At 46.3% G+C, this 25,953-nt stretch overlaps 1 protein-coding gene across 1 annotated transcript in view; it reads left to right on the top strand.

Moving 5' to 3' along the window:
- The window catches only part of tmem259 (transmembrane protein 259), a 35,896-nt gene extending 28,873 nt beyond the window's left edge, over positions 1 to 7,023 (top strand). Inside the window, exon 11 of the mRNA XM_056277108.1 lies at positions 4,254 to 7,023. Coding sequence (XP_056133083.1) covers positions 4,254 to 4,973 — 720 coding nt within the window. The 3' untranslated portion in view covers positions 4,974 to 7,023. The remainder of the gene's footprint in view (positions 1 to 4,253) is intronic.
- Positions 7,024 to 25,953: the final 18,930 nt, after the last annotated feature.

Genomic DNA, 25,953 nt, shown 5'->3' with positions numbered 1-25,953 from the left:
GCTACGAGAGGGAGAAGTGGCAGCCACACACAACGCCAGCAGTGCTCTCCCACTTGGACAGATACAAAAGGGAAAGAAAAACAAACATCATAAATCACAGATGAACTCTGAAGAAGTGAGTCCCGACCAATGACCTGAATGTGGGCAGACCGCAGCAGTGTCCGGTGTGCTTGGGGAGGGAGTTGAGGAAGGGGGCAGGTCGAGCACTCGGTCCCCAGCCTGCCCCAGACCAAGGGTGGACGAGAGGACAGGGGGCACGAGAAAGCAATGGAGAAAATGTGTGTCTTGAGACGGGATTTGAAGAGTGAGAGGGATTCTGAGTCTCTAATGATTTGGGGGAGTGAGTTCCAGAGCCTGGGAGCTGGCCTGGAGAAGGCTTGGTCTCCAAAGGTTTGACCTGGGGGTAGAGAAAAGGGAGGCTGAGGTGGATCTGAGGGACCGAGAGGGTTGGTAGGGGGTGAGGAGGTTGGTATGGTATGGGGGAGCCAGTTTGTGAAGGGCTTTATAAGTATCCAAAGGAATTGAATCGAGTGCAACTGAATTTGGTATATATCCGTTATAAGTAAGAACCAGGATTTTGTAATTGATCCGGTGGGAGATGGGTAGCCAGTGGAGGTCTTTTAGGACTGGGGTGATGTGGTGCCAGGATTTGGTGAAAGTTAAAAGTCGGACGGATGCGTTCTGGCCCCATTGGAGTCTGTTGATAGAGCCAGCACTGATGCCATAGAGGACTGAGTTGCAGTAATCAAGGCGGGAAGAGATGAAGGCATGGATCAGTATCTCAGCAGCAGGGTCGTGTGAGAGAGGATCTTATTTTCGCAATGTTATGAAGGTGGTAGAAGGAGGATTTGACCATTTGGCGGATATGTGGCTCAAGGGAGAGGGTGGGATCAAGGATCACACCAAGGTTGCATGCCTGGGAGGAAGGGGAAACAGTAGTGCCATCAATGGTGAGTGCAAGGTTGTTGATTTGGCTGAGAGTGGACGTGGAGCCAATGAAGAGGACTTCAGTTTTGTCACTGTTGAGTTTGAGAAGGTTTTGCTGCATCCAGACTTTAATTGCAGACAGACAGTAGTCGATGTGAGAGAGGGGTGGATTGTGAGGGGATTTGGTGCTGAGGTATATCTGGGTGTCATCAGCATAACAGTGGAAGTCCAAGTTGAAATGGCAGAGAATCTGACCAAGAGGGAGGATGTAGATGATGAAAAGGAGTGGGCCGAGTACAGAACCTTGGGGAACACCTTATGTGACTGTGGATGGAACAGAGGAGTAGTTGTGAAGTGAGATGAAGTGTGACCTGTTGGGGAGGTCGGACTGGAGCCAGCTTAGTATGGTGCCTTCAATACCGACATCTTTCAATCTGGTGAGCAGGATGTTGTGGCTCACAGTATCGAAGACTGCACTCAGGTCGAGAAGGATGAGGATATTAAGGGCTCCAGTATCAGCAGAGGTGAGGAGGTCATTAAGTACTTTAAGGAGTGCAGTTTCAGTGCTGTGGAGTGGGCGAAAACCAGACTGGAGGGGTTCGAGTAGGTTGTTGGGAGTGTAGGTAGGTTTGGAGTTGTGTGGCGACAATGCGTTCCAGGGATTTTGAGAGGAAGGGGAGGTTGGAGATTGGCCGGTAGTGGTTGAGGCAGGATGGATCAAGACCGTATTTCTTGAGAATTGGGGTGACAGCGGTAGTTTTGTAGGCAGTGGGGACAATTCCATGGGACAGTGAGGAATTGAAAAGGTTGGTGAGGTAGGGGCATAGGGCAGGGAGGCATTTCTTCGGTAGGGGGGTGGGGAAGGGATCAAGGGAGCAGGTTGTGGATTTTGATGAGCTGATGAGTTCAGAGATAGTGGTAGGGGCAACTGGAACAAACCGGGAGAGGCGGCGATCAGGGGGAGGGGTATGTAGGTCAAGAGGAATCGGGAGAAGAGGGGCCGGAGTAGGTGCTGCTGAGTCAGATGCAGGGGACAGTGATTTGTTGATAGCGGCGATTTTGTCTGCAAAAAATTGGAGAAATGAGTTGCATTCTTCAGCAGTAGAGTTGGAGAGGGCATCGGCATGGGGCTTGAGGAGGTTGTTTACGGTGGCGAAGAGGGTGCAGGGGTTACGGTTGGAATCATTAATGTTGGTGGAAAAATAGGCAAACTTGGCGGCAGTGAGGGTATCCTTGTAGGCAGAGAGGTGGAGGTTGTGGGCTTCTTGATGTACAGAGAGAGACGTTTTCTTGACGAGTCATTCCAGTTGGCGGGCAGTCTGTTTCATTGTGTGGAGCTCAGGTGTGAACCAGGGTGCAGAGGTGTTGAAGGAGACTGTTTTTGTTTTGAGAGGGGCCAGTGTGTTGAGGGAGGCAGACAGAGTGGCGTTGAGGTGATTGGTGAGATCATCAGGTAAGGTAGAGGCTGGTTCCAGGGGGAGAGCAGTGGAGAGCAGATCAGAGAGTTGAAGGGGGTCAATAGATTTAGTATTGCGGAATGTTATTTCTCTGAGGAGGTGTGGCCGAGGGGTTGTGGATGGAATAGTAAACTGGATGAGATTATGGTCTGACAGAGGAAATGGGGATGAATGGATGTTGTATACCAGTAGATTGACAGCGCAGACCAGGTCAAGGATATGGTCTTTGATATGGGTGGGGAAAGTGACGTGCTGGGTGAGGTTGAACTTGTCCAATAGAGTGATGAATTCTGATGCAAACTTAGAGGGGGGTAAATTAATGTGGATGTTAAAATCACCAAGCAGTAGTAAGTGTGAGGAGAGAGATGAGGCTATTGTGAGGAGTTCAGAGAGGTCAGACAGGAAAGATGGATTTGGTCTGGGTGGCCGGTAGATGAGAATGACAACCATTGAGCAGGTTTTAAAGGCGAGGAATTCAAATGATGAGACGGTGGGGAGTGAAAACTCAGTGGTCCTGAAATTCCGATTGAATAAAACATCAAGACCACCTCCACGACAAAAGGGACGGGGTCTGCAGATGTAGCCAAAACCAGGGGAGGATGCTTCGTTGAGGGAGAAAAAGTCGGCAGGTTGTTGCCAGGTTTCAGTGAGCAGGAGAAAGTCAAATGAATTATCAGTGATTGTTTCATGTAGGATAAGGGCTTTGTTATTCAGTGATCGGGTGTTAAAGGAGGCAAGGTTGATGGAATGAGAGGGCAACGTAGTGGGGGCATGCTGGAGAGGTCTAAGGTTGTCCAGGTTAGCAGTGCGGGGAGGTGCAGTGGAGGTGGGACGGTGGGAACATAGGGTTTGGATTTGGGATATCGTATCGGGGTTAGTGGGAGGATGTAGATGGCGGGAGTGTCTGGGGCCGCGATGAAGATATTGGCGGCAGTGGAGGATGCCAGCATGGAGGTGCGTGCAATAGAGGATAGCCGGTAGTTTTTGTTGAGGGACAGAAGTTCATCAGGAGAGTAGTGTAAGGGAGGAGGAGGGAAGCTAATAAAAAGGGAAAACGGTATTCTATGTAGTCGTAATAAGGGGGGTAACGTAAGTAAAAACAGAAGAGGGCAGAGTGTTGGTTCCATGAGACGGGTGGGTTAATAACATTGGAAACGTAAGCGGGATAGCGCAGAGTACGGATGGGATGGGGCTAGCTACTCATGATAGGAAGGGGAGTGCCGCCAGGGATGGTGATGTCCAGATTACGCTAGTCCCAATTGATGATGGTCCAAAGAGGGATAGTGTCCAAGGTAACTGAAGGCAGAGACAAAACACCACAAAGGTATTGTTGTTCGACGTGTCGCCTTGTGGCCATCTGATGAGGATCGCGGCTTTTGAGCAGTGCCAGGCCAACTGATGGCCAGACATTAGACCGGACCAGACATTAGACAAGACCACATTAGACAGGACCAGACATTAGACAAGACCAGACATTGGACAGGACCAGACATTAGAAAAGCCCAGACATTAGACAGGACCAGACATTAGACAGGACCAGGCAGGACCAGACATTAGACAGGACCAGGCAACAGACAGGACCAGGCAGTAGACAGGACCAGTCAGGAGACAGGACCAGACATTAGACAGGCCCAGGTAAGGAAAGGCTCTCCTTTTGGTCCTTGGTTCATAAAGTGAAGTTTGTGATTTCTGTCATAACAGTTTAATTTGAAGTAATCTGGTTGGTTTTGTACAAATCGAACAAAGATTTATTTGAAAGAAGTGCTGCAAGAGACAAACACAATCATTATTTAGAAAAGCATGTCCAAGATATCTGTCTATCCCCCCCCCCTCTCTCTGTCTCCCCCCTCTCTCTGTCTCTCCCTGCAGCACTCTATGATTTACTTTTTCCACCATTATGAGCTGCCAGCCATCCTGCAGCAGATCCGGATCCAGGAGATGCTGCTTCATAACCAGCAAGGGGCGCATAACAACCTGAACAACAACAACGCCGCCCCCAGCAACTCCTCAGCTGCCCAGGCTGCGGATCCCTCACCTGCAGCCCAGCCAGAGGTAGGCAACACCCAGGCAGACCCCCAGAGCGACCCTCAGGCCTCCATCCAGAGCCAGGCCCTGGTGCCAGCCCAGCCCAGCAACCTGCTGGCATCCTCTGCTGGTGAGGAGGTCCGCTCAGAGCTGGACTTGATGGCCCAGACGGCAGCCATCATCACCGAGGCCCTGTCCTCCTCAGCCCCCAGCCCCATGACAGAGAGAAGCGACGGGGCGTCTGCAGGGGTGTCAGCAGGGGGGGAGAGCTCTGCCATCAGCGTTGTGGCTGAGATCAGGGTCGGGGGGCCGGTGGAAGGAGGAGAGGGGGGCGAAGGAACAAACATGAGTCTAAACTTAGTGGCAGAAGAAATGAAATCCACTGGAGGCTCCAATAACAGAAGCACAGATGATTCAGCCACGCCTCCTCCACCCAGTCCTCCCATCAGAGGGCTTCAAGAAGCAGGGGCATGTCCTCAAGCTGTGAGCCCAGACTCCTTCCAGACAGACTGCCCCCCCCCACAGATCCCTGCTACAGACTGGGACCCCTGCCCCCCCTCCTAATACCACACACACACACACACAGGTTGCAGTAGAGCGGGGTGTGGGGCAGGGAAACGAGTAACAGGACGCTTGAAGCAAAAACGTTTTTCTTTTTAGTTTTCCTGGCGGAGGAGAGGAGGCTGCATCACTCCGCCATGCTGCCGTGTTCTGTCACTACGCTAAAACTTTTTTCTTTAGTTTTCCTGGCAGAGGAGAGGAGGTTGCATCACTCCGCCATGCTGCCGTGTTCTTTCACTACGGTAACGGCTGTTCTCCCTGAATACCTGACGAAGATGTGAAACATGGAGCGGGTATCAACTCCTCCTCAATAAAGAGGGATTGCATGATGTGTGAGTGGAGGTGTGTGTGTCTGTGTCCGCGTGTGTGTGTTTGGGGGGGGGGGAATCAGCAGAGATGTCTCCATCACTGGTCCACTTTACTAGCTGTTAGCTTAAAATTAACTCAAGCAGTCCAATCTTCCTGCCTTTAGCTAGGTAGTCCACTTACCACCTGTCATCTTAACCACTGGACTCCCTGTCAGACAGTACCCTGCCAGACATCACCCCGCCAGACGTTACCCCGCCAAACATCACCCCGCCAGACGGTACCCCGCCAGACATCACCCCGCCAGGCGGTACCCCATCAGACGTTGCCCTGTCAGACGGTACCCCGCCAAACATCACCCCGCCAGACGGTACCCCGCCAGACATCACCCCGCCAGGCGGTACCCCATCAGACGTTGCCCTGTCAGACGTTGCCCCGTCAGATGGTACCCTGTCAGATGGTACCCCTGTCAGACGGTACCCTGTCAGATGGTACCCCGTCAGACGGTACCGTCAGACGGTACCCCGTCAGACGGTACCCCCGTCAGACGGTACCCTGTCAGGCGGTACCTCCCTGTCAGATGGTACCCCGTCAGCTAACCAGACATCAACACACATTCTCTCCATTCTAAACTCTTGGGTGTAAGCCAGTGAGACTTAGCCCGTCTCTGGTAGTTCTGGTTTCTCTACAGACCAGCTGTGTTAGCCGTCTGTGGTAAACAGGAAGACAGGATCTCTTATCGAGACCTCACTGTCAGCTTGTGGACTCTCGAGTCCAGCTTGTAAAGCTTCCACAATCTGGTCATAGGTAATTCGAGTTCATGAACACGCTGAAAGTACTTGGCCTTGTGGGAACAGCTGTAGCGTAGTTAGCGTTAGCTCTGTCAGCGTTAACAAGACGCCACGTGTCCTCACGCTGATGCCGAAAATATATGTCCTTGCGGGAACAGCTGTAGCATAGTTAGCGTAGTTAGCGTAGTTAGCGTTAGCTCTGCCAGCGTTAACAAGACGCCGCCTGTCCTCACGCTGATACCGAGTTTCATGTTTCACTTCAAAACCGACACGTCACATCCAAACACCATGCAGTTTGACTTTTCAGGTGCGTTGCCAGCCAGTCCAGCGACACACATAACTTCATACGAGCAGGTTAGGAAGCAACTCAGTGTGTGTGTGTGTGTGTGTGTGTGTGTGTGTGTGTGTGTGTGTGGTCGTCATGTGCTTTGGATTTGCAGAAGTGGATTCTTATTGTTTGATATTCTGGTAGGTTTGCCACAGCAGCCAGAGTCAAGTGTCTCTGATAGAGAGGGCAGCACTGACAAGGGATGACTCTCTTTCCCTCTCTGTCTCGCTCTCGCTCCCTCTATGTCTCTGTCTGTCTCTTTCGCTCTCTGTCTCTCGCTCTGTGTCTCTCCCTCTCTGTCTCTCTCTCTCTCTTTCTGTCTCTCTTGCTCTCTCTCTGGCCAGACAACTTATTTTGAGAATGCCTTACATAGATTTTTCCAGACTCTATATGTAACATCAGAGTCCTGACCGGAGACCCAGGAAGGGTTGTTGTACTGCAACACAGAGGATTATGGGATATTTCACAGACTTGGTGACAGAACTAAACTCCATATATGAATGTGCCTCCGTGCTGCTGTGTGAAAGGAAAATAAATCAACAGTCGCTTTCATTCATTGTTGTCGATATAAAGATGATGAGCCCCATCAAACTGTATTTAACCGTCAGTAAACACATGCAGAAAAGAATGTGCCCGTCTCATCATTTCTGGGTTTGTGTGTCAATCATTGGAGAACTTGTTTTATAATGCTGGTCTCTGTGATATTCAACTTTCAATAAAGAACTGGTTAAAAATCCAGATAACATAACCAAGCATGTAGAGGAGCAGACTTAAGGATAGCAGGGGATGCCAGTCGACTTACTGTCAGGACAGCTGAGAATGGAAGATGAAGTGTGATGGGGGCCCTGTATTTTATTCCTTTCTCACCCACACCTCACACAGGTGTGGTGGGGGCCCTGTATTTTATTCCTTTCTCACCACTACACCTCACACAGGTGTGGTGGGGGCCCTGTATTTTATTCCTTTCTCACCACTACACCTCACACAGGTGTGGTGGGGGCCCTGTATTTTATTCCTTTCTCACCACTACACCTCACACAGGTGTGGTGGGGGCCCTGTATTTTATTCCTTTCTCACCACTACACCTCACACAGGTGTGGTGGGGATCCTGTATTTTCTTCCTTTCTCACCACCACACCTGTGTGAAGTGTGGTGGGGATCCTGTATTTTCTTCCTTTCTCACCACCACACCTGTGTGAAGTGTGGTGGGGATCCTGTATTTTCTTCCTTTCTCACCACCACACCTGTGTGAAGTGTGGTGGGGATCCTGTATTTTCTTCCTTTCTCACCCACACCTCACACAGGTGTGGTGGGGGCCCTGTATTTTATTCCTTTCTCACCACCCACACCTGTGTGAAGTGTGGTGGGGATCCCGTATTTTCTTCCTTTCTCACCACCACACCTGTGTGAAGTGTGGTGGGGATCCTGTATTTTCTTCCTTTCTCACCACCACACCTGTGTGAAGTGTGGTGGGGATCCTGTATTTTCTTCCTTTCTCACCACCACACCTGTGTGAAGTGTGGTGGGGATCCCGTATTTTCTTCCTTTCTCACCACCACACCTGTGTGAAGTGTGGTGGGGATCCCGTATTTTCTTCCTTTCTCACCACCACACCTGTGTGAAGTGTGGTGGGGATCCCGTATTTTCTTCCTTTCTCACCACCACACCTGTGTGAAGTGTGGTGGGGATCCCGTATTTTCTTCCTTTCTCACCACCACACCTGTGTGAAGTGTGGTGGGGATCCCGTATTTTCTTCCTTTCTCACCACCACACCTGTGTGAAGTGTGGTGGGGATCCCGTATTTTCTTCCTTTCTCACCACCACACCTGTGTGAAGTGTGGTGGGGATCCTGTATTTTCTTCCTTTCTCACCACCACACCTGTGTGAAGTGTGGTGTTGATCCTGTATTTTCTTCCTTTCTCACCACCACACCTGTGTGAAGTGTGGTGGGGATCCCGTATTTTCTTCCTTTCTCACCACCCACACCTGTGTGAAGTGTGGTGGGATCCCGTATTTTATTCCTTTCTCACCACCACACCTGTGTGAAGTGTGGTGGGGATCCTGTATTTTATTCCTTTCTCACCACCCACACCTTTGTGAAGTGTGGTGGGGATCCTGTATTTTCTTCCTTTCTCACCACCACACCTGTGTGAAGTGTGGTGGGGATCCTGTATTTTCTTCCTTTCTCACCACCACACCTGTGTGAAGTGTGGTGGGGATCCTGTATTTTCTTCCTTTCTCACCACCACACCTGTGTGAAGTGTGGTGGGGATCCTGTATTTTCTTCCTTTCTCACCACCACACCTGTGTGAAGTGTGGTGGGGATCCCGTATTTTCTTCCTTTCTCACCACCACACCTGTGTGAAGTGTGGTGGGATCCCGTATTTTCTTCCTTTCTCACCACCACACCTGTGTGAAGTGTGGTGGGATCCCGTATTTTCTTCCTTTCTCACCACCACACCTCAGTTGGAGCATTGACCACATTTCAGACATGGTGGATGTCTTCAGTCAAGACATCTGTCTTGTGCAGCATCACGTCCGCTGATGTGTTGAGGTGGAAGGCTTTTTTAAAGGACTGGTCCTCATGACTGGAAGCAGACTCCATGATAGTCCGTCACCTTTTTATAGCACGTGAGGCCTACAACGGTTGTGTCTTCTGCATATTTTATTATTTTCACAGAGCTACCCGTAGATGTGAGGTGGGTGGTGTAAAGTGAGGAGAGCCAGGGGGAGAGAACACAATCCTGAGGAGCACCTGTACTGAGGGTAAGAGGGTGCGAGGTTAGGTTATTAACCTTCACCCTCTGTGGCCTGTTCCACAGGAAGCTCTGAATCCAGTGGCATATGGCTGGGTCAATGTTCATTTCCAAGAGTATGGTTAAAGAGTTTGAGTGGTTTGATGGAGTTGAAGGCGGAACTAAAGTCTATGGACAGGATGTGTGTGTGGGTGTTTGGTGATTCCAGGTGTTGCAGGGCATGGTGCAGGGCTCAACAGACCGGTTGGCTTGATAGGCAAATTTGATATGGGTCCATCATTGGGGAGGTGCAAGATTTCAAGTGTGACAGAATGATGCGCTCAAATGCTTTCATGGCCACAGAAGTTAGGGCAACTGGTCTGAAGTCATTAAGGCAGGTGATCTCTGAGGACTTTGGCACAGGATTGATGGTAGGGAGTTTGACGCACTGTGGGACTGTACATTGACTTAGAGAGGTGTTAAATATGGTGGAAAATATTGGGGCCAATTATGCTGCACAGTGGCTCAACAAAGCAGGACTGATGCCGTCTGGCCCTGCTCTTTCCTAGTGTTCAGCTTCTTGAATGTTGCTCTCACCTCATCCTCCTGGAGGCAGAAGGGTGGCATTGGAGTAGGAGTAGGGGGGAAGTCTGGTGGAATAGGTTTTTCAAACTTTGCATAAAGTTATTTAATTTCTCTGGGGGGGATGGTCATTATCTGCAGGGGAGCAAGGGCGTTTGTTGTAATCTGTCATTTCCTTGAGTTTTTTCCCATATTGCTCTGGAGTTACTGGAAGAGAATTGTTGTTCCAGTTTTGTTGCGTAGCTGGACTTTGTTTTTCTTATTGCAGCACACAACCTATACTTGGCTGCTCTGGACTGATCCCAGTTTCCGTTTTTGTGCGCCCAGTTCTTTTCTTTGTCTAGGAGGTGTGATTGTTTGGGGAACCAGGGTTTTTATTGCCGTACAATGTCAGGGCTTTGGTAGGGATGCACATTTCCTCGCAGAACGTGGTGTATGACGTCACTGTGTCAGTGAGTTCATCGAGGGAGTCGCCAGCTGCACTAAATATGTTCCAATTAGTGCAGTCAAAGCACCCTCCAAGCGTTTCAGTGGCGTCCATGGACCAGGACGTGGCAGGTCTGGGGGGTTTCTTGATGGGTTAAGCTTGTGTGTGTATTTCGGGATGAGGAGTAACACGGCGTGGTCGGACCTCCCAGGGGAGCCCTCGGGAATGCACGGTAAGCGTCTGAAACGGAGATGCAGCAGCGACCCAACGTTTTGTTTTCTCTGCTATGGCAAGCGGCTTGTTGCTCCTAGCTCGGTAGTTCGAGGGACAGGTCCGTATGGTTGAAACCCCAACCCTCACACGATGACAGACGTGTGAGGGTTGGGGTTTCCACAGGGGAAATGTTGGCTAATGGCTGCGTCAGCACCGGCTTGGGGTGGGGGTAAACACCACTAACACGGTGGAGGTGAACGGTGTGGGGAGGTGACGTGGTCTGCGTTGGTCTCAAGAGCAGCAGCGAGGAAGGAGTGTTGGGTCGTTACACCAGCGCTGATGACCACGAGACAAACACCTCCACCTCGCCACTTGTGAGGAGGTGGTTTGCCCGACCTGTGGCTGTGCAGAGAGGGAAGCCGGGGGGGGGCGAGGGGGTGCCGCTGGACCAGGGCCCGGTTGATCCAGCCATGTCTCGGTGAAGCAGAAGGCTGAGCAGTCTCTGTCGGTCTGTGTTAATGACTAAAGCGCCTCCATTTTATTTGTGAGGGATGGCACGCTGGGCAGGATCAGTGCCGTAGTGGGGGCCGATAGGGCCGCCTCCCGAACCTGGACAGAACCCCTGTTCTCCGTCTCCCTGTGCTTGGTGTATTTCCCCAGGGTGGTGATCCAGTGTTGTTTACAACCAGTATGTCCTCTGGACTGTTGGCAGGTAGTCCCAAATGTAGTCCTCCTGATGTACAGCAACTCCTCACGGTTGTGTTTCCATACACGCGATGCTTTTCTGACATAAAACACTGACGAAAGTGCAAGAAACAGCAGCAGAGCAGGAACCGGGCAAGCCTGATGGCGGCCATCTTGATGACATCCTTCTCCCAGTATACCCAGCATCTCTCCTCCACACATGTTCAAACCATCTCCATCTTGTCTCTCTTGCTTTGTCTCCAAACCGTCCAGCCTGAGCTGTCCCTCTAATATACTCGTTCCTAGTTCTGTCCTTCTTCATCACTCCCAACGAAAGTCTTATCATCTTCATCTCTGCCACCTCCAGCTCCACCTCCTGTCTTTTCATCAGTGCCACTGTCTCCAAACTATACAACATAGCTGGTCTCACTACCATCTTGTAAAATGTAATAACCTCCAAGAATGAAATAGTGAGACCAAGGTGAGGGGTAAACTAGGAATATGTTTACTGGGGTAACCGGCAGACACATACAGGGTATGACTATACTCTTCGCTGGCCTAGAGTGTTCTGACTTCCTTACTAAGTCACACTGGAATTAGCCTAGTGCTCCACCTAGTGGTTGAACCAGAATATAACATTCCCTCCCACTTGAGATAAAACATAAGAATTGTAAGCAAAACTACCAGTTTCTCTAAGCTAAAACAATAAAAGAAAAACAAAACTCTCACATGGCCTATACCTTGTCTATCTCCTTCTGGTTGATTTGAACTAAACAGTCACCATTTACCACGCAATTCGCTAACAATGATGCCACCTTAAAACAGGTATTATCTCCACATGTAGCTTAGGTAAATATCACCAGGTACGCATCATTTATTGTCAGTCTTTCAGGTGGCTTGGCAGCTTTGTGAGTCTTTTTGTACGTTGGACACTTTGAGTGGCATCACTGCCCCCTTTCACTTGTGCAGTATCTGGTGGCTGCCTCTGGGCACTGACCTAAGTTTCTGACTCAGAGCTTGGATTTCCTCCAGTGGGTTGTGGTTGCCCAGGGAGATCCACTGGTTGTGGTGACGCCACAATGGCAGTACCGGGAGCATGGGTGCTGGGCTCCTCGAATACATCCAGCCCTTCTGCTGTCTCTTCACGCCTGGACAGGATCTGGTCAACATGTCGGCGAACCACTCTACCATCTCCCAGCATGACCTTATATGAGACAGCACCTGTTTCTGACACAATGAATCCTGGGACCCACCTCGGTCCGTGGCTGAAATTCCTTGTCATGACAGGGCTTTCTGTTTTCTTTGTCTGGTTTCTATTTTCCTGTTTAGGTCTGGGTGTAATAAGTCCAGAGTGGAGCGCAGCTTCCTCCCCAACATCATCTCAGCTAGGGAGAGACCTGTGGTGGACTGAGGTGTTATCCTGTAGCTGAACAGGACCCCTGACATCTTAGCTGACAAGCTGCCCTCAGCGTTTTTTTTTTTAAATCATCTCTTTAAATGTTTGAACAGCCCGCTCGGCCAGTCCAGTTGACAACGGGTGGTAGGGAGCAGCCGTCACATGCACTATTCCGTTTTTTCTCATGAATTCTTTAATTTTGGTATGAACAAAACGTGGCATTGTCACTCACCACCATTTCAGGGATGTCCTGGTTGCTGAAGCTCTGGCGCAGGCAGTCTATGGTAGTGGTAGATGTGACGCTGTTCACAGGATACACATCTATCCAGTTGGGGTGTGCATCGATGATTATGAGGAACATTTTCCCCATAAATGGTCCTGCATAATCCATATACAGTCTCCTCCTGGCTTGTCAGGCCACTCCCAAGGGTGGAGAGGAGCGGCTGCTGGTGCCTTTCTGTGTGCCAGACGTGCTGCATGTTTTGACTAGGTTTTCTATGTCCGCATCTAGCTTTGGCCACCATATATAGTAACTCCGTGCCAGGGCTTTCATCTGGGAGACCCCAGGATGGCTTTGATGAAGCTGCTCTAAGGCCATTTCTCTGGCTGGCTGTGGAATAATCACTTGTGTTCCCCACAACATGCACCTATCCTGAACGCTGAGTTCAGCCCCTCTCACCTTGTATGGTGCAAAGTCCCCCTCTGTTTGATGTGGCCACCCCCTTACCACATATTCACGTACTCTGGCTAGTACTGGATCTTTACTTGTCAGTGCCTTTTCCTGTTCGGCTGTCACTGGTGTTGTGCATCAGCACTCTGTCCTCCGGCGCAGTGGTGATGGGCATGTGCTGGAGGGGCAGTCAGCTTAAAGCATCTGCGTTGTTGTGGTCTTTCCCCACCTTGTAGACAATGGCATATTCATATGCCCTCAAGGTCACTGCCCACCTCTGTACTCGTGGTGTGTGGAACAGCCTTTACTTCACTGAACAGGGAGAGCAGTGGCTTATGGTCTGTGCAAATGGTGAACTTACGACCATAGATGTATTTGTGGAACTTCTGCACCCCAGACATTACTGCTAAACCCTCTCTGTCCAATTGGGAGTAATTTCTTTCCGCTGGTGTCAGAGTTCTGGACATAAACCCTATCGGTCCCTCTGTTCCATCTCTCATTTTGCGAGACAGCACCGCTCCGACCCCATAGGGTGATGCATCGCATGAGAGGATGAGCTCTTTCTATCTGTCGTAGTGCACTAGCAACCTGGAAGACTGCATGAGTTTCTTTGACCATTTGAATACGTCCTCCTGGTCTTTTCCCCACTCCCAGCGTGCGTCTTTTCTCAGGAGTGAGTGGAGTGGTAGTGGTGCCAACGCTGTTGACAAGTTGGGCAGAAACCTGTTGTAGTAGTTCAGCAGTCCCAGGTATGCCCTCATCTCTGTTACATTAGTTTGTACCGGTGCTTCCTGGATTGCTTCTACTTTGTTTTTTAGTGGGTGGAGTCCTGTTGCATCCACTCTGTGACCCAAGAATTCAACCTCTGTTCTCATGAAGGAGCATTTGGTCCTCTTTAGACGCAGGCCTGCAGCATCCAGTCTGTGCAGCACTTCTGCCAACGTCTCCAGGTGTTGTCGGTCATTGCAGCCTGTCAGGAGGATATCATCTAAATACACTGCCACGTTTGAAACCCCCCTGAAGCACTGATTCGATAGTTCGCTGGAAGATAGCTGGGCTGGACGACACTCCGAAAGGCAAGCGTGTGTATGTAAACAGCCCCTTGTGTGTGTTTATGGTCACCAGCTTCTTTGCTTCCTTATCTAATGGAGTTTGTAAGTATGCATGGTTCATGTCTAGCTTTGTGAGTTTCTTTCCTCCTGCCAGATTGCAAAGAGATCCTCCATCTTCGGGATTGGGTATTGCTCTAGCTTGGATACTCTATTCACCGTCAGTTTATAATGGCCACATATTTGGACTGAGTTGTTGGGTTTCTGTTCTGGCACTATGAGCGCTGCGAATTCTGCATATTTGACTGGCTCAATGATTTTCTCTTTTAACAGCTGGTCTAACTCTGCTTCAACTCTCGGTTTCATGGCATATGGCACAGGTCTTGGTTTGAAAAATCTTGGTGTCGCCTCTTTGTGTACATGGATCTTAGCTGGGGGCCCTTAAATGTACCGAGTTCCCCCTTGAACACATCCTCGTGTCTCGCCAGCACCTCCTGTAATGTCAGCTGGTTTCCTTCCCCGACCTGATTTACTGCCACCCTCCAGTCTATGTTCAGGTCTTTTATTCAGCCCCTGCCTAACAGGTTTGGTCCTGTGCCTGAGACTACAATGACTGGGAGCTGTTGTGTGACACCCCTGTGTTGTACAGTGACTTTGGCAACCCCTAACACCTCTACTCTGGCTCCTGTGCAAGTTTTGAGCTTCAGGGAACATTTCTCTAATTCTGGAACTTTTGTGTTGTTGTCCCATATCTTTGAGTATTCTGACCTTGTCATTAAAGTTACACTGCACCCCGTGTCAACCTCAAAATGTACCTCTGATTTATTCAACTGCAGCTGTAATTTGATGGGGGGCACTTTTGGTATTTTCTCCGAAACACTGAACATTGTGAACACTTCCTCTTCATCCTCTTCTTCTGCTTCCCATGTGTCAGCTTGTCCACTAATGTGATGTGCTCCATGACTCATCCTTACTCCGTTTTTGGTTCCCCCCTTCCCTTTGAACTTGGGTTTCTCTGGGGGTGAGGTAACCCGACACGCCCTCCTTATGTGCCCTTGTTTTCCGCAATTATGACACTTGTCATTTGCAAAGCGACACTCACTTGCCATGTGGTTTCCCCTGCATCTGTAACACAGCCGCCGTTGTTCGTTCCTGGAACGAGCGTGTTTACTTTGTGCACACTCGTCTGGGCTGAGCCTTGCTTCCCGCTTCCATCAGCACTAGTAGTGTCTACACATTTCCCTTGCAACTCACCGACATCCTTCTTTGCGGTCTCAATGGCTCGAGAGAGGGTCAATGCTTTCCCAAAGGTACTAAGCTCAGTCTCGGATAATAATCTACGTTGGATGCAGTCATCATTCACGCCACAGACCAGCCTATCCCTTAGCATTTGCGTCAGATTGTCCCTGTAATTGCACTCCTGAGCTAATGAGCTAAACTTCGTAACACTGCAACAAAGTCCATAAGTGACTCACCCTCGTGCCTGTTGAATTAAATTTAAACCGCTGCACGATCTCTGATGGCCTGGGTTGAAATGCGCTTTCAGCAAGTCCACAATGTCCTGGAACGATTTCCCCCTGGCAACACCGGACTGAGGACATTTCTCGTCAGACTGTATGTTTGGGCACCCATGGAACTGAGCAAAATGGTCTTTTTGATGGCTCCATCGGTAATCTTATTAGCAATAAAAAAAAATGTCCCAAGATTTCCACATATTCCTACCATGACTGAGACTCGCTCTCAAAAGCAGCAACCGTTCCCACCGTCGCCATGTCCCGTCTCACGTAGCGGCAGCCACGTGCTAGCTAGCCGACTTCACTGGGTGCTAAAACGTCCAGGAACACCGGATATCCTTGTTTTTCCAGGATTCCGTTTACCTCGTCGCCAGATGTAATGACCTCCAAGAGTGAAGTGGTGAGACCAAGGTAATGGGTAAACTAGGAATGTGTTTACTGGGGGTAACCGGCAGACACGTACAGGGTATGACCTTACTCTTCGCTGGCCTAGAGTGTTCTGACTTCCTTACTAAGTAACACTGGAATTAGCCTAGTGCTCCACCTAGTGGTTGAACTAGAATATAACATAAACCTTCCCTTTAACTGTTGCTGGTACCCTTCTTTCACAAATCACTCCTGACACTCTTCTCCACCCTGCCTGCACTCTCTTCTTCACCTCTCTTCTGCACTCCGCGTTACTTTGGACAGTTGACCCCAAGTATTTAAACTCATACACCTTCATCACCTCTACTCCTTGCATCCTCACCATTCCACTGTCCTCCCTCTCCTTCACACAAATATCCTCTGTCTTGCTCCTACTGACTTTCATTCCTCTTCTCTCCAGTGCATACCTCCACCTCTCCAGGCTCTCCTCCACCTGCACCCTACTCTCGCTACAGATCACAATGTCATCCACAAACATCGCAGTCCACGGAGACACCTGCCTGATCTCGTCCGTCAACCTGTCCATCACCACTGCAAACAAGAAAGGGCTCAGAGCCGATCCTTGATGTAATCCCACCTCCACCTTGAACCCATCTGTCATTCCAACCGCACACCTCACCACTGTCACACCTCCCTCATACATATCCTGCACCATTCCTACATACTTCTCTGCCACTTCCGACATCCTCATACAATACCACACCTCCTCTCTCGGCACCCTGTCATATGCTTTCTCTAAATGGGCGGCACGCTGGCACTGTGATTAGCGTTGTCGCCTCACAGCAATAAGGTCCTGGGTTCGAACCCCGGGGTTGTTCAACCTTGGGGGTCTTCTCAGGTCGTCCTCTGTGTGGAGTTTGCATGTTCTCCCCCTGTCTGTGGTGGGGTTTCTCTGGGTGCATCGGTTTCCCCCACCATCAGAAAGACATGCATGTTAGGGTTAATACTCTTTTCTGTCCCCTGAGCAAGGCAATGGAAAGAAGAACTCTATGGCATCAGTGCTAGCTCTATCAAGAGACTCCAATTGGTCCAGAACGCATCCGCCCGACTTTCAACTTTCACCAAATCCTGGCACCACATCACCCCAGTCCTAAAAGACCTCCACTGGCTACCCATCTCCCACCGGATCAATTACAAACTCCTGGTTCTTACTTATAAAGCCCTTCACAAACTGGCTCCCCCGTACCTCACCGATCTTCTCTCCCCCTACCAACCCTCTCGGTCCCCCAGATCCACCTCAGCCTCCCTTCTCTCTACCCCCAGGTCCAACCTCCGCAGCTTTGGAGACCAAGCCTTCTCCAGAGCAGCTCCCAGGCTCTGGAACTCACTTCCCCAAATCATTAGAGACTCAGAATCCCTCCCACTCTTCAAATCCCGTCTCAAGACACACCTTTTCTCCATTGCCTTCTCGTGACCCCCCCCCCCCCCGTCCGCTCATCCACCCTTGGTCTGGGGCAGGCTGGGGACCGAGTGCTCGACCTGCTCCCTCCCCAAGCGCATCATACACTGCTGCGGGCTGCCCACATTCAGGTCATTGGTCGGGACTCACCTCTTCAGACGTCATCTGTGATTTATGACGTTTGTTTTTCTTTCCCTTTTGTATCGGTCCAAGTCGGAGAGTACCGCTGGCGTCGTGTGCGGCTGCCGCTTCTCCCTCTCCTAGCCCCCCTTCCCATCCCCCCCTGTATGTCTACTCCCCCTTCCCATCCCCCCCTGTATGTCTACTCCCCCTTCCCATCCACCCCTGTATGTCTACTCCCCCTTCCCATCCACCCCTGTATGTCTGCCCCCCCTTCCCATCCACCCCTGTATGTCTACTCCCCCTTCCCATCCACCCCTGTATGTCTACTCCCCCTTCCCATCCACCCCTGTATGTCTGCTCCCCTTCCCATCCACCCCTGTATGTCTACTCCCCCTTCCCATCCACCCCTGTATGTCTGCCCCCCTTCCCATCCACCCCTGTATGTCTACTCCCCCTTCCCATCCACCCCTGTATGTCTGCTCCCCCTTCCCATCCACCCCTGTATGTCTACTCCCCCTTCCCATCCACCCCTGTATGTCTACTCCCCCTTCCCATCCACCCCTGTATGTCTGCTCCCCCTTCCCATCCACCCCTGTATGTCTACTCCCCCTTCCCATCCACCCCTGTATGTCTGCCCCCCTTCCCATCCACCCCTGTATGTCTGCTCCCCCTTCCCATCCACCCCTGTATGTCTACTCCCCCTTCCCATCCACCCCTGTATGTCTACTCCCCCTTCCCATCCACCCCTGTATGTCTGCTCCCCCTTCCCATCCACCCCTGTATGTCTGCTCCCCCTTCCCATCCACCCCTGTATGTCTGCCCCCCCTTCCCATCCCCCCCTGTATGTGTGTGTGTGTGTGTGTGTGTGTGTGTGTGATGTGTATGTGCTGTCTGTCTTGTTCCACCCCGTGTACTGTAGTGGGAGAGAAGCGCCATGTCAGATTCGTGTGTTGTTAAACAGCTGGTAAGCGGCGGGCAAGCAGCCAGTAAACAGGCAGTAAGCAGGACATCAGCAGCAGGTAAATTGATAAATCGTGTGAATCAGAAAGATGAAGGGGTGCGAGTCAAAAGACCCAAAAGTTTGATTGTCAGAGATGTTAGCTTGAACATAGTGATTTAACAAAAAGAAGTAAGCCGTCCCCCCATGGGAGCTAGCAGCCAATCACATCACGTCACGTCACGTCACGTGACGTCACGTCACGTCACGTCACGTCACGTCCCTTTGATTTGTACAGCCCAATATCACCAAGTACAAATGGGCCTCAGGGGGCTTAACAGCAACACGACGTCCTGACCTTAGACCCTCTCATCGGATGAGGAACACCTCCCTAAAATAAACCCCTTTAACAGGGAGGAACACTAGGAGAAACCTCAGGGGGAGCAGCAGCAGAGGAGGAGGAGGAGGAGGAGGAGGAGGAGGAGGAGCTCTCTCCCAAGACGGACAGCGTGCAGTGGATGTTGTGTTCACACAGTTTACACAACACAGCACTGAAAGAGGAGAACAGAATTATAGTGGACTTATAACATTAATGAAGAACATGACGCACAGGACGCCGAGCAGTGTCCACGTGCCAACAGAGCAGCAGTCCAGGACCCAAGCCACGTGACCAGCATCATCAGGTAAAACCGGGTTAGCCAATAAGAATGAAGGAGGGGTGGGACCAGAGGGGTCTACTTTGACAAAGCAAAGAACCAACCAACAAAGTGAACGGGCACGTGTCATCAAGTCCAGTTTAAGCCAGTTATCTGAACCAGGTCTGTGGAAGTGGAGGTCAAAGTTGAGACGTGACGTGTCCAGTATGATCGATGGTGGATGACGTTGCTGATCTACTTGCCGGTTCCGCCTGCAGGAAGTAGCAGCCTATACTTACCGTACGTAGTAGTGACATCATAAACTAGCCGGCCGGGCCAGCACCACAGAGAAGTCCTAGATGATGGACACAGTCTGACTGACACACTAGGGGGCGCTGTTGTTTAAACACTTGTCTGATAGGACGCTGCTGTGAAGCTGAGCCCAGCGGTGGTCCATGCCCAACACCTCCTGAAGGAAGCCGTGAGTAACATGAGACCATAACTGACATGAGTGATGGAAGAAACTATGACCACAACACCTTGGCTGCAAAAAACGAGAAGGAAACCAGAAGAAAACCCCCAGCTAAACCTAAACGCAGACTCGTGCTCTGAGTCACGCTTATCCAGGCGGCTGTGACGTCAGAGCTGAGGGGCGTCGCTGACCTGCTACAGGTTCCCTCCCTTCCATTCATTAGGTCGTGACGCCTTGTCGAGCTGTACCTTTACCTTCCAAAGGAGCGAGGGAGGTGAGAAAGGAGCCCGGGGAGGTGAGAAAGGAGGGAGGGAGGTGAGAAAGGAGCCCGGGGAGGTGAGAAAGGAGCCCGGGGAGATGAGAAAAGAGCCCGGGGAGGTGAGAAAGGAGCGAGGGAGGTGAGAAAGGAGCCCGGGGAGGTGAGAAAGGAGCCCGGGGAGGTGAGAAAGGAGCGAGGGAGGTGAGAAAGGAGCCCGGGGAGGTGAGAAAGGAGCGAGGGAGGTGAGAAAGGAGCCCGGGGAGGTGAGAAAGGAGCCCGGGGAGGTGAGAAAGGAGCGAGGGAGGTGAGAAAGGAGCCCGGGGAGGTGAGAAAGGAGCGAGGGAGGTGAGAAAGGAGCCCGGAGAGGTGAGAAAGGAGCGAGGGAGGTGAGAAAGGAGCCCGGGGAGGTGAGAAAAGAGCCCGGGGAGGTGAGAAAGGAGCGAGGGAGGTGAGAAAGGAGCCCGGGGAGGTGAGAAAGGAGCGAGGGAGGTGAGAAAAGAGCCCGGGGAGGTGAGAAAAGAGCCCGGGGAGGTTTTAGCGGCTGCTGCTGCTGCGTCAGTGAAGGTGGCGGAAGGAGTCGAGCGCGTCATCAGAGTTCAGCAGGCCCCAGCTAATGTAGGCTTCTCCCTTCCGTCATTTCAGTACGAACATGTTGTAGAAGATGACTACACCTGACGGGGTGAAAGGTCACCTGTCACTCCAGTTCTGACACCAAACCACTGACACGTCACCGGTACAGGCACTGTCATGTCCCGACAGCAGTATCTCTAACAGTACTGACATAGTACCACAGTACACACTGACAAACATGGTACACAGACAGCAGTACCCCTAACAGTACTGACATAGTACCACAGTATATACACATGCTACACAGACAAAAGTACTCCTAACAGTACTGACATAGTACCACAGTATATACACATGGTACACAGGCAACAGTACCTCTAACAGTACTGACATAGTACCACAGTACATACACATGGTACACAGACAGGTCACCATCAGAAACATCATATCAGAGATGGTTGATGGTGTTCATTGTGTTTTCTGATAGTTTTACTAAAGTTTAACAGACATTGCAGCATAGTATGATTATAGTAATAATACTTACAGTATAGTGTGATTATAGTAATCATACTTACAGTATAGTGTGATTACAGGTTGCAGTATATATAACTATAGGTTACAGTATATATAATATGTTGCAGTATATATAACTATACGTTGCAGTATACATAATTATATGTTGCAGTATATATAACTATAGGTTGCAGTATATATAATTATAGGTAGCAGTATATATAACTATAGGTTGCAGTATATATAATTACATGTTGCAGTATATATAATTATATGTTGCAGTACATATAACTATAGGTTGCAGTACATATAACTATAGGTTGCAGTATATATAATTACAGGTTACAGTATATATAATTCTAGGTTGCAGTATATATAATTATATGTTGCAGTATATATAACTATAGGTTGCAGTATATATAATTCTAGGTTGCAGTATATATAACTATAGGTTCCAGTATATATGATTATATGTTGCAGTATATATAACTACAGGTTGCAGTATATATAACTATAGGTTCCAGTATATATAATTATATGTTGCAGTACATATAACTATAGGTTGCAGTATATATAATTATAGGTAGCAGTATATACAACTATAGGTTCCAGTATATATAATTATATGTTGCAGTTGCAGTATATATAATTATATGTTGCAGTACATATAACTATATGTTGCAGTATATATAATTATAGGTTGCAGTATATATAATTATAGGTTGCAGTATATATAACTATAGGTTGCAGTATATATAATTACATGTTGCAGTATATATAATTACATGTTGCAGTATATATAATTATATGTTGCAGTACATATAACTATAGGTTGCAGTACATATAACTATAGGTTGCAGTATATATAATTACAGGTTACAGTATATATAATTCTAGGTTGCAGTATATATAATTATATGTTGCAGTATATATAACTATAGGTTGCAGTATATATAATTCTAGGTTGCAGTATATATAACTATAGGTTCCAGTATATATGATTATATGTTGCAGTATATATAACTACAGGTTGCAGTATATATAACTATAGGTTCCAGTATATATAATTATATGTTGCAGTACATATAACTATAGGTTGCAGTATATATAATTATAGGTAGCAGTATATACAACTATACGTTCCAGTATATATAATTATATGTTGCAGTTGCAGTATATATAATTATATGTTGCAGTACATATAACTATAGGTTGCAGTATATATAACTATATGTTGCAGTATATATAATTATAGGTTGCAGTATATATAACTATAGGTTGCAGTATATATAACTATAGGTTCCAGTATATATGATTATATGTTGCAGTATATATAACTACAGGTTGCAGTATATATAACTATAGGTTCCAGTATATATAATTATATGTTGCAGTACATATAACTATAGGTTGCAGTATATATAATTATAGGTAGCAGTATATACAACTATACGTTCCAGTATATATAATTATATGTTGCAGTTGCAGTATATATAATTATATGTTGCAGTACATATAACTATAGGTTGCAGTATATATAACTATATGTTGCAGTATATATAATTATAGGTTGCAGTATATATAACTATAGGTTGCAGTATATATAACTATAGGTTGCAGTATATATAATTATATGTTGCAGTATATATAATTATAGGTTGCAGTATATATAACTATAGGTTCCAGTATATATGATTATATGTTGCAGTATATATAACTATAGGTTGCAGTATATATAACTATAGGTTCCAGTATATATAATTATATGTTGCAGTACATATAACTATAGGTTGCAGTATATATAATTATAGGTAGCAGTATATACAACTATAGGTTCCAGTATATATAATTATATGTTGCAGTTGCAGTATATATAATTATATGTTGCAGTACATATAACTATAGGTTGCAGTATATATAACTATATGTTGCAGTATATATAATTATAGGTTGCAGTATATATAACTATGTTGCAGTATATATAATTATATGTTGCAGTATATATAATTATAGGTTGCAGTATATATAACTATAGGTTGCAGTATATATAACTATAGGTTGCAGTATATATAATTATATGTTGCAGTACATATAACTATAGGTTGCAGTATATATAACTATATGTTGCAGTATATATAATTATAGGTTGTAGTATATATAACTATAGGTTGCAGTACATATAACTATAGGTTGCAGTATATATAATTACAGGTTACAGTATATATAATTCTAGGTTGCAGTATATATAATTATATGTTGCAGTATATATAACTATAGGTTGCAGTATATATAATTCTAGGTTGCAGTATATATAACTATAGGTTCCAGTATATATGATTATATGTTGCAGTATATATAACTACAGGTTGCAGTATATATAACTATAGGTTCCAGTATATATAATTATATGTTGCAGTACATATAACTATAGGTTGCAGTATATATAATTATAGGTAGCAGTATATACAACTATACGTTCCAGTATATATAATTATATGTTGCAGTTGCAGTATATATAATTATATGTTGCAGTACATATAACTATAGGTTGCAGTATATATAACTATATGTTGCAGTATATATAATTATAGGTTGCAGTATATATAACTATAGGTTGCAGTATATATAACTATAGGTTCCAGTATATATGATTATATGTTGCAGTATATATAACTACAGGTTGCAGTATATATAACTATAGGTTCCAGTATATATAATTATATGTTGCAGTACATATAACTATAGGTTGCAGTATATATAATTATAGGTAGCAGTATATACAACTATACGTTCCAGTATATATAATTATATGTTGCAGTTGCAGTATATATAATTATATGTTGCAGTACATATAACTATAGGTTGCAGTATATATAACTATATGTTGCAGTATATATAATTATAGGTTGCAGTATATATAACTATAGGTTGCAGTATATATAACTATAGGTTGCAGTATATATAATTATATGTTGCAGTATATATAATTATAGGTTGCAGTATATATAACTATAGGTTCCAGTATATATGATTATATGTTGCAGTATATATAACTATAGGTTGCAGTATATATAACTATAGGTTCCAGTATATATAATTATATGTTGCAGTACATATAACTATAGGTTGCAGTATATATAATTATAGGTAGCAGTATATACAACTATAGGTTCCAGTATATATAATTATATGTTGCAGTTGCAGTATATATAATTATATGTTGCAGTACATATAACTATAGGTTGCAGTATATATAACTATATGTTGCAGTATATATAATTATAGGTTGCAGTATATATAACTATGTTGCAGTATATATAATTATATGTTGCAGTATATATAATTATAGGTTGCAGTATATATAACTATAGGTTGCAGTATATATAACTATAGGTTGCAGTATATATAATTATATGTTGCAGTACATATAACTATAGGTTGCAGTATATATAACTATATGTTGCAGTATATATAATTATAGGTTGTAGTATATATAACTATATGTTGCAGTATATATAATTATATGTTGCAGTATATATAACTATAGGTTCCAGTATATATAATTATATGTTGCAGTATATATAACTATAGGTTCCAGTACATATAACTATAGGTTGCAGTATATATAATTATAGGTAGCAGTATATATAGCTATAGGTTCCAGTATATATAATTATATGTTGCAGTATATATAACTATAGGTTGCATTATATATAACTATAGGTTGCAGTATATATAATTATATGTTGCAGTACATATAACTATAGGTTGCAGTATATATAACTATATGTTGCAGTATATATAATTATAGGTTGCAGTATATATAACTATGTTGCAGTATATATACACTACCGTTCAAAAGTTTGGGATCACCCAAACAATTTTGTGTTTTCCATGAAAAGTCACACTTATTCACCACCATATGTTGTGAAATGAATAGAAAATAGAGTCAAGACATTGACAAGGTTAGAAATAATGATTTGTATTTGAAATAAGATTTTTTTTACATCAAACTTTGCTTTCGTCAAAGAATCCTCCATTTGCAGCAATTACAGCATTGCAGACCTTTGGCATTCTAGCTGTTAATTTGTTGAGGTAATCTGGAGAAATTGCACCCCACGCTTCCAGAAGCAGCTCCCACAAGTTGGATTGGTTGGATGGGCACTTCTTTGAGCAGATTGAGTTTCTGGAGCATCACATTTGTGGGGTCAATTAAACGCTCAAAATGGCCAGAAAAAGAGAACTTTCATCTGAAACTCGACAGTCTATTCTTGTTCTTAGAAATGAAGGCTATTCCATGCGAGAAATTGCTAAGAAATTTAAGATTTCCTACACCGGTGTGTACTACTCCCTTCAGAGGACAGCACAAACAGACTCTAACCAGAGTAGAAAAAGAAGTGGGAGGCCGCGTTGCACAACTGAGCAAGAAGATAAGTACATTAGAGTCTCTAGTTTGAGAAACAGACGCCTCACAGGTCCCCAACTGGCATCTTCATTAAATAGTACCTGTAAATCTTATTTCAAATACAAATCATTATTTCTAACCTTGTCAATGTCTTGACTCTATTTTCTATTCATTTCACAACATATGGTGGTGAATAAGTGTGACTTTTCATGGAAAACACGAAATTGTTTGGGTGATCCCAAACTTTTGAACGGTAGTGTAATTATATGTTGCAGTATATATAATTATAGGTTGCAGTATATATAACTATATGTTGCAGTATATATAATTATATGTTGCAGTATATATAATTATAGGTTGCAGTATATATAACTATATGTTGCAGTATATATAATTACAGGTTGCAGTATATATAACTATATGTTGCAGCATATATAATTACAGGTTGCATTATATATAATTATAGGTTGCAGTATATATAACTATAGGTAGCAGTACATATAACTATAGGTTGCAGTATATATAATTACAGGTTGCAGTATATATAAT

This window comes from Lampris incognitus, chromosome 3 (genome assembly GCF_029633865.1).
Source record: "Lampris incognitus isolate fLamInc1 chromosome 3, fLamInc1.hap2, whole genome shotgun sequence".
Taxonomy (NCBI): Eukaryota; Metazoa; Chordata; class Actinopteri; order Lampriformes; family Lampridae; genus Lampris; species Lampris incognitus.
The sequence above is the reverse complement of the archived record's forward strand: the minus strand, read 5'-3'. Positions and strand labels throughout refer to the sequence as shown.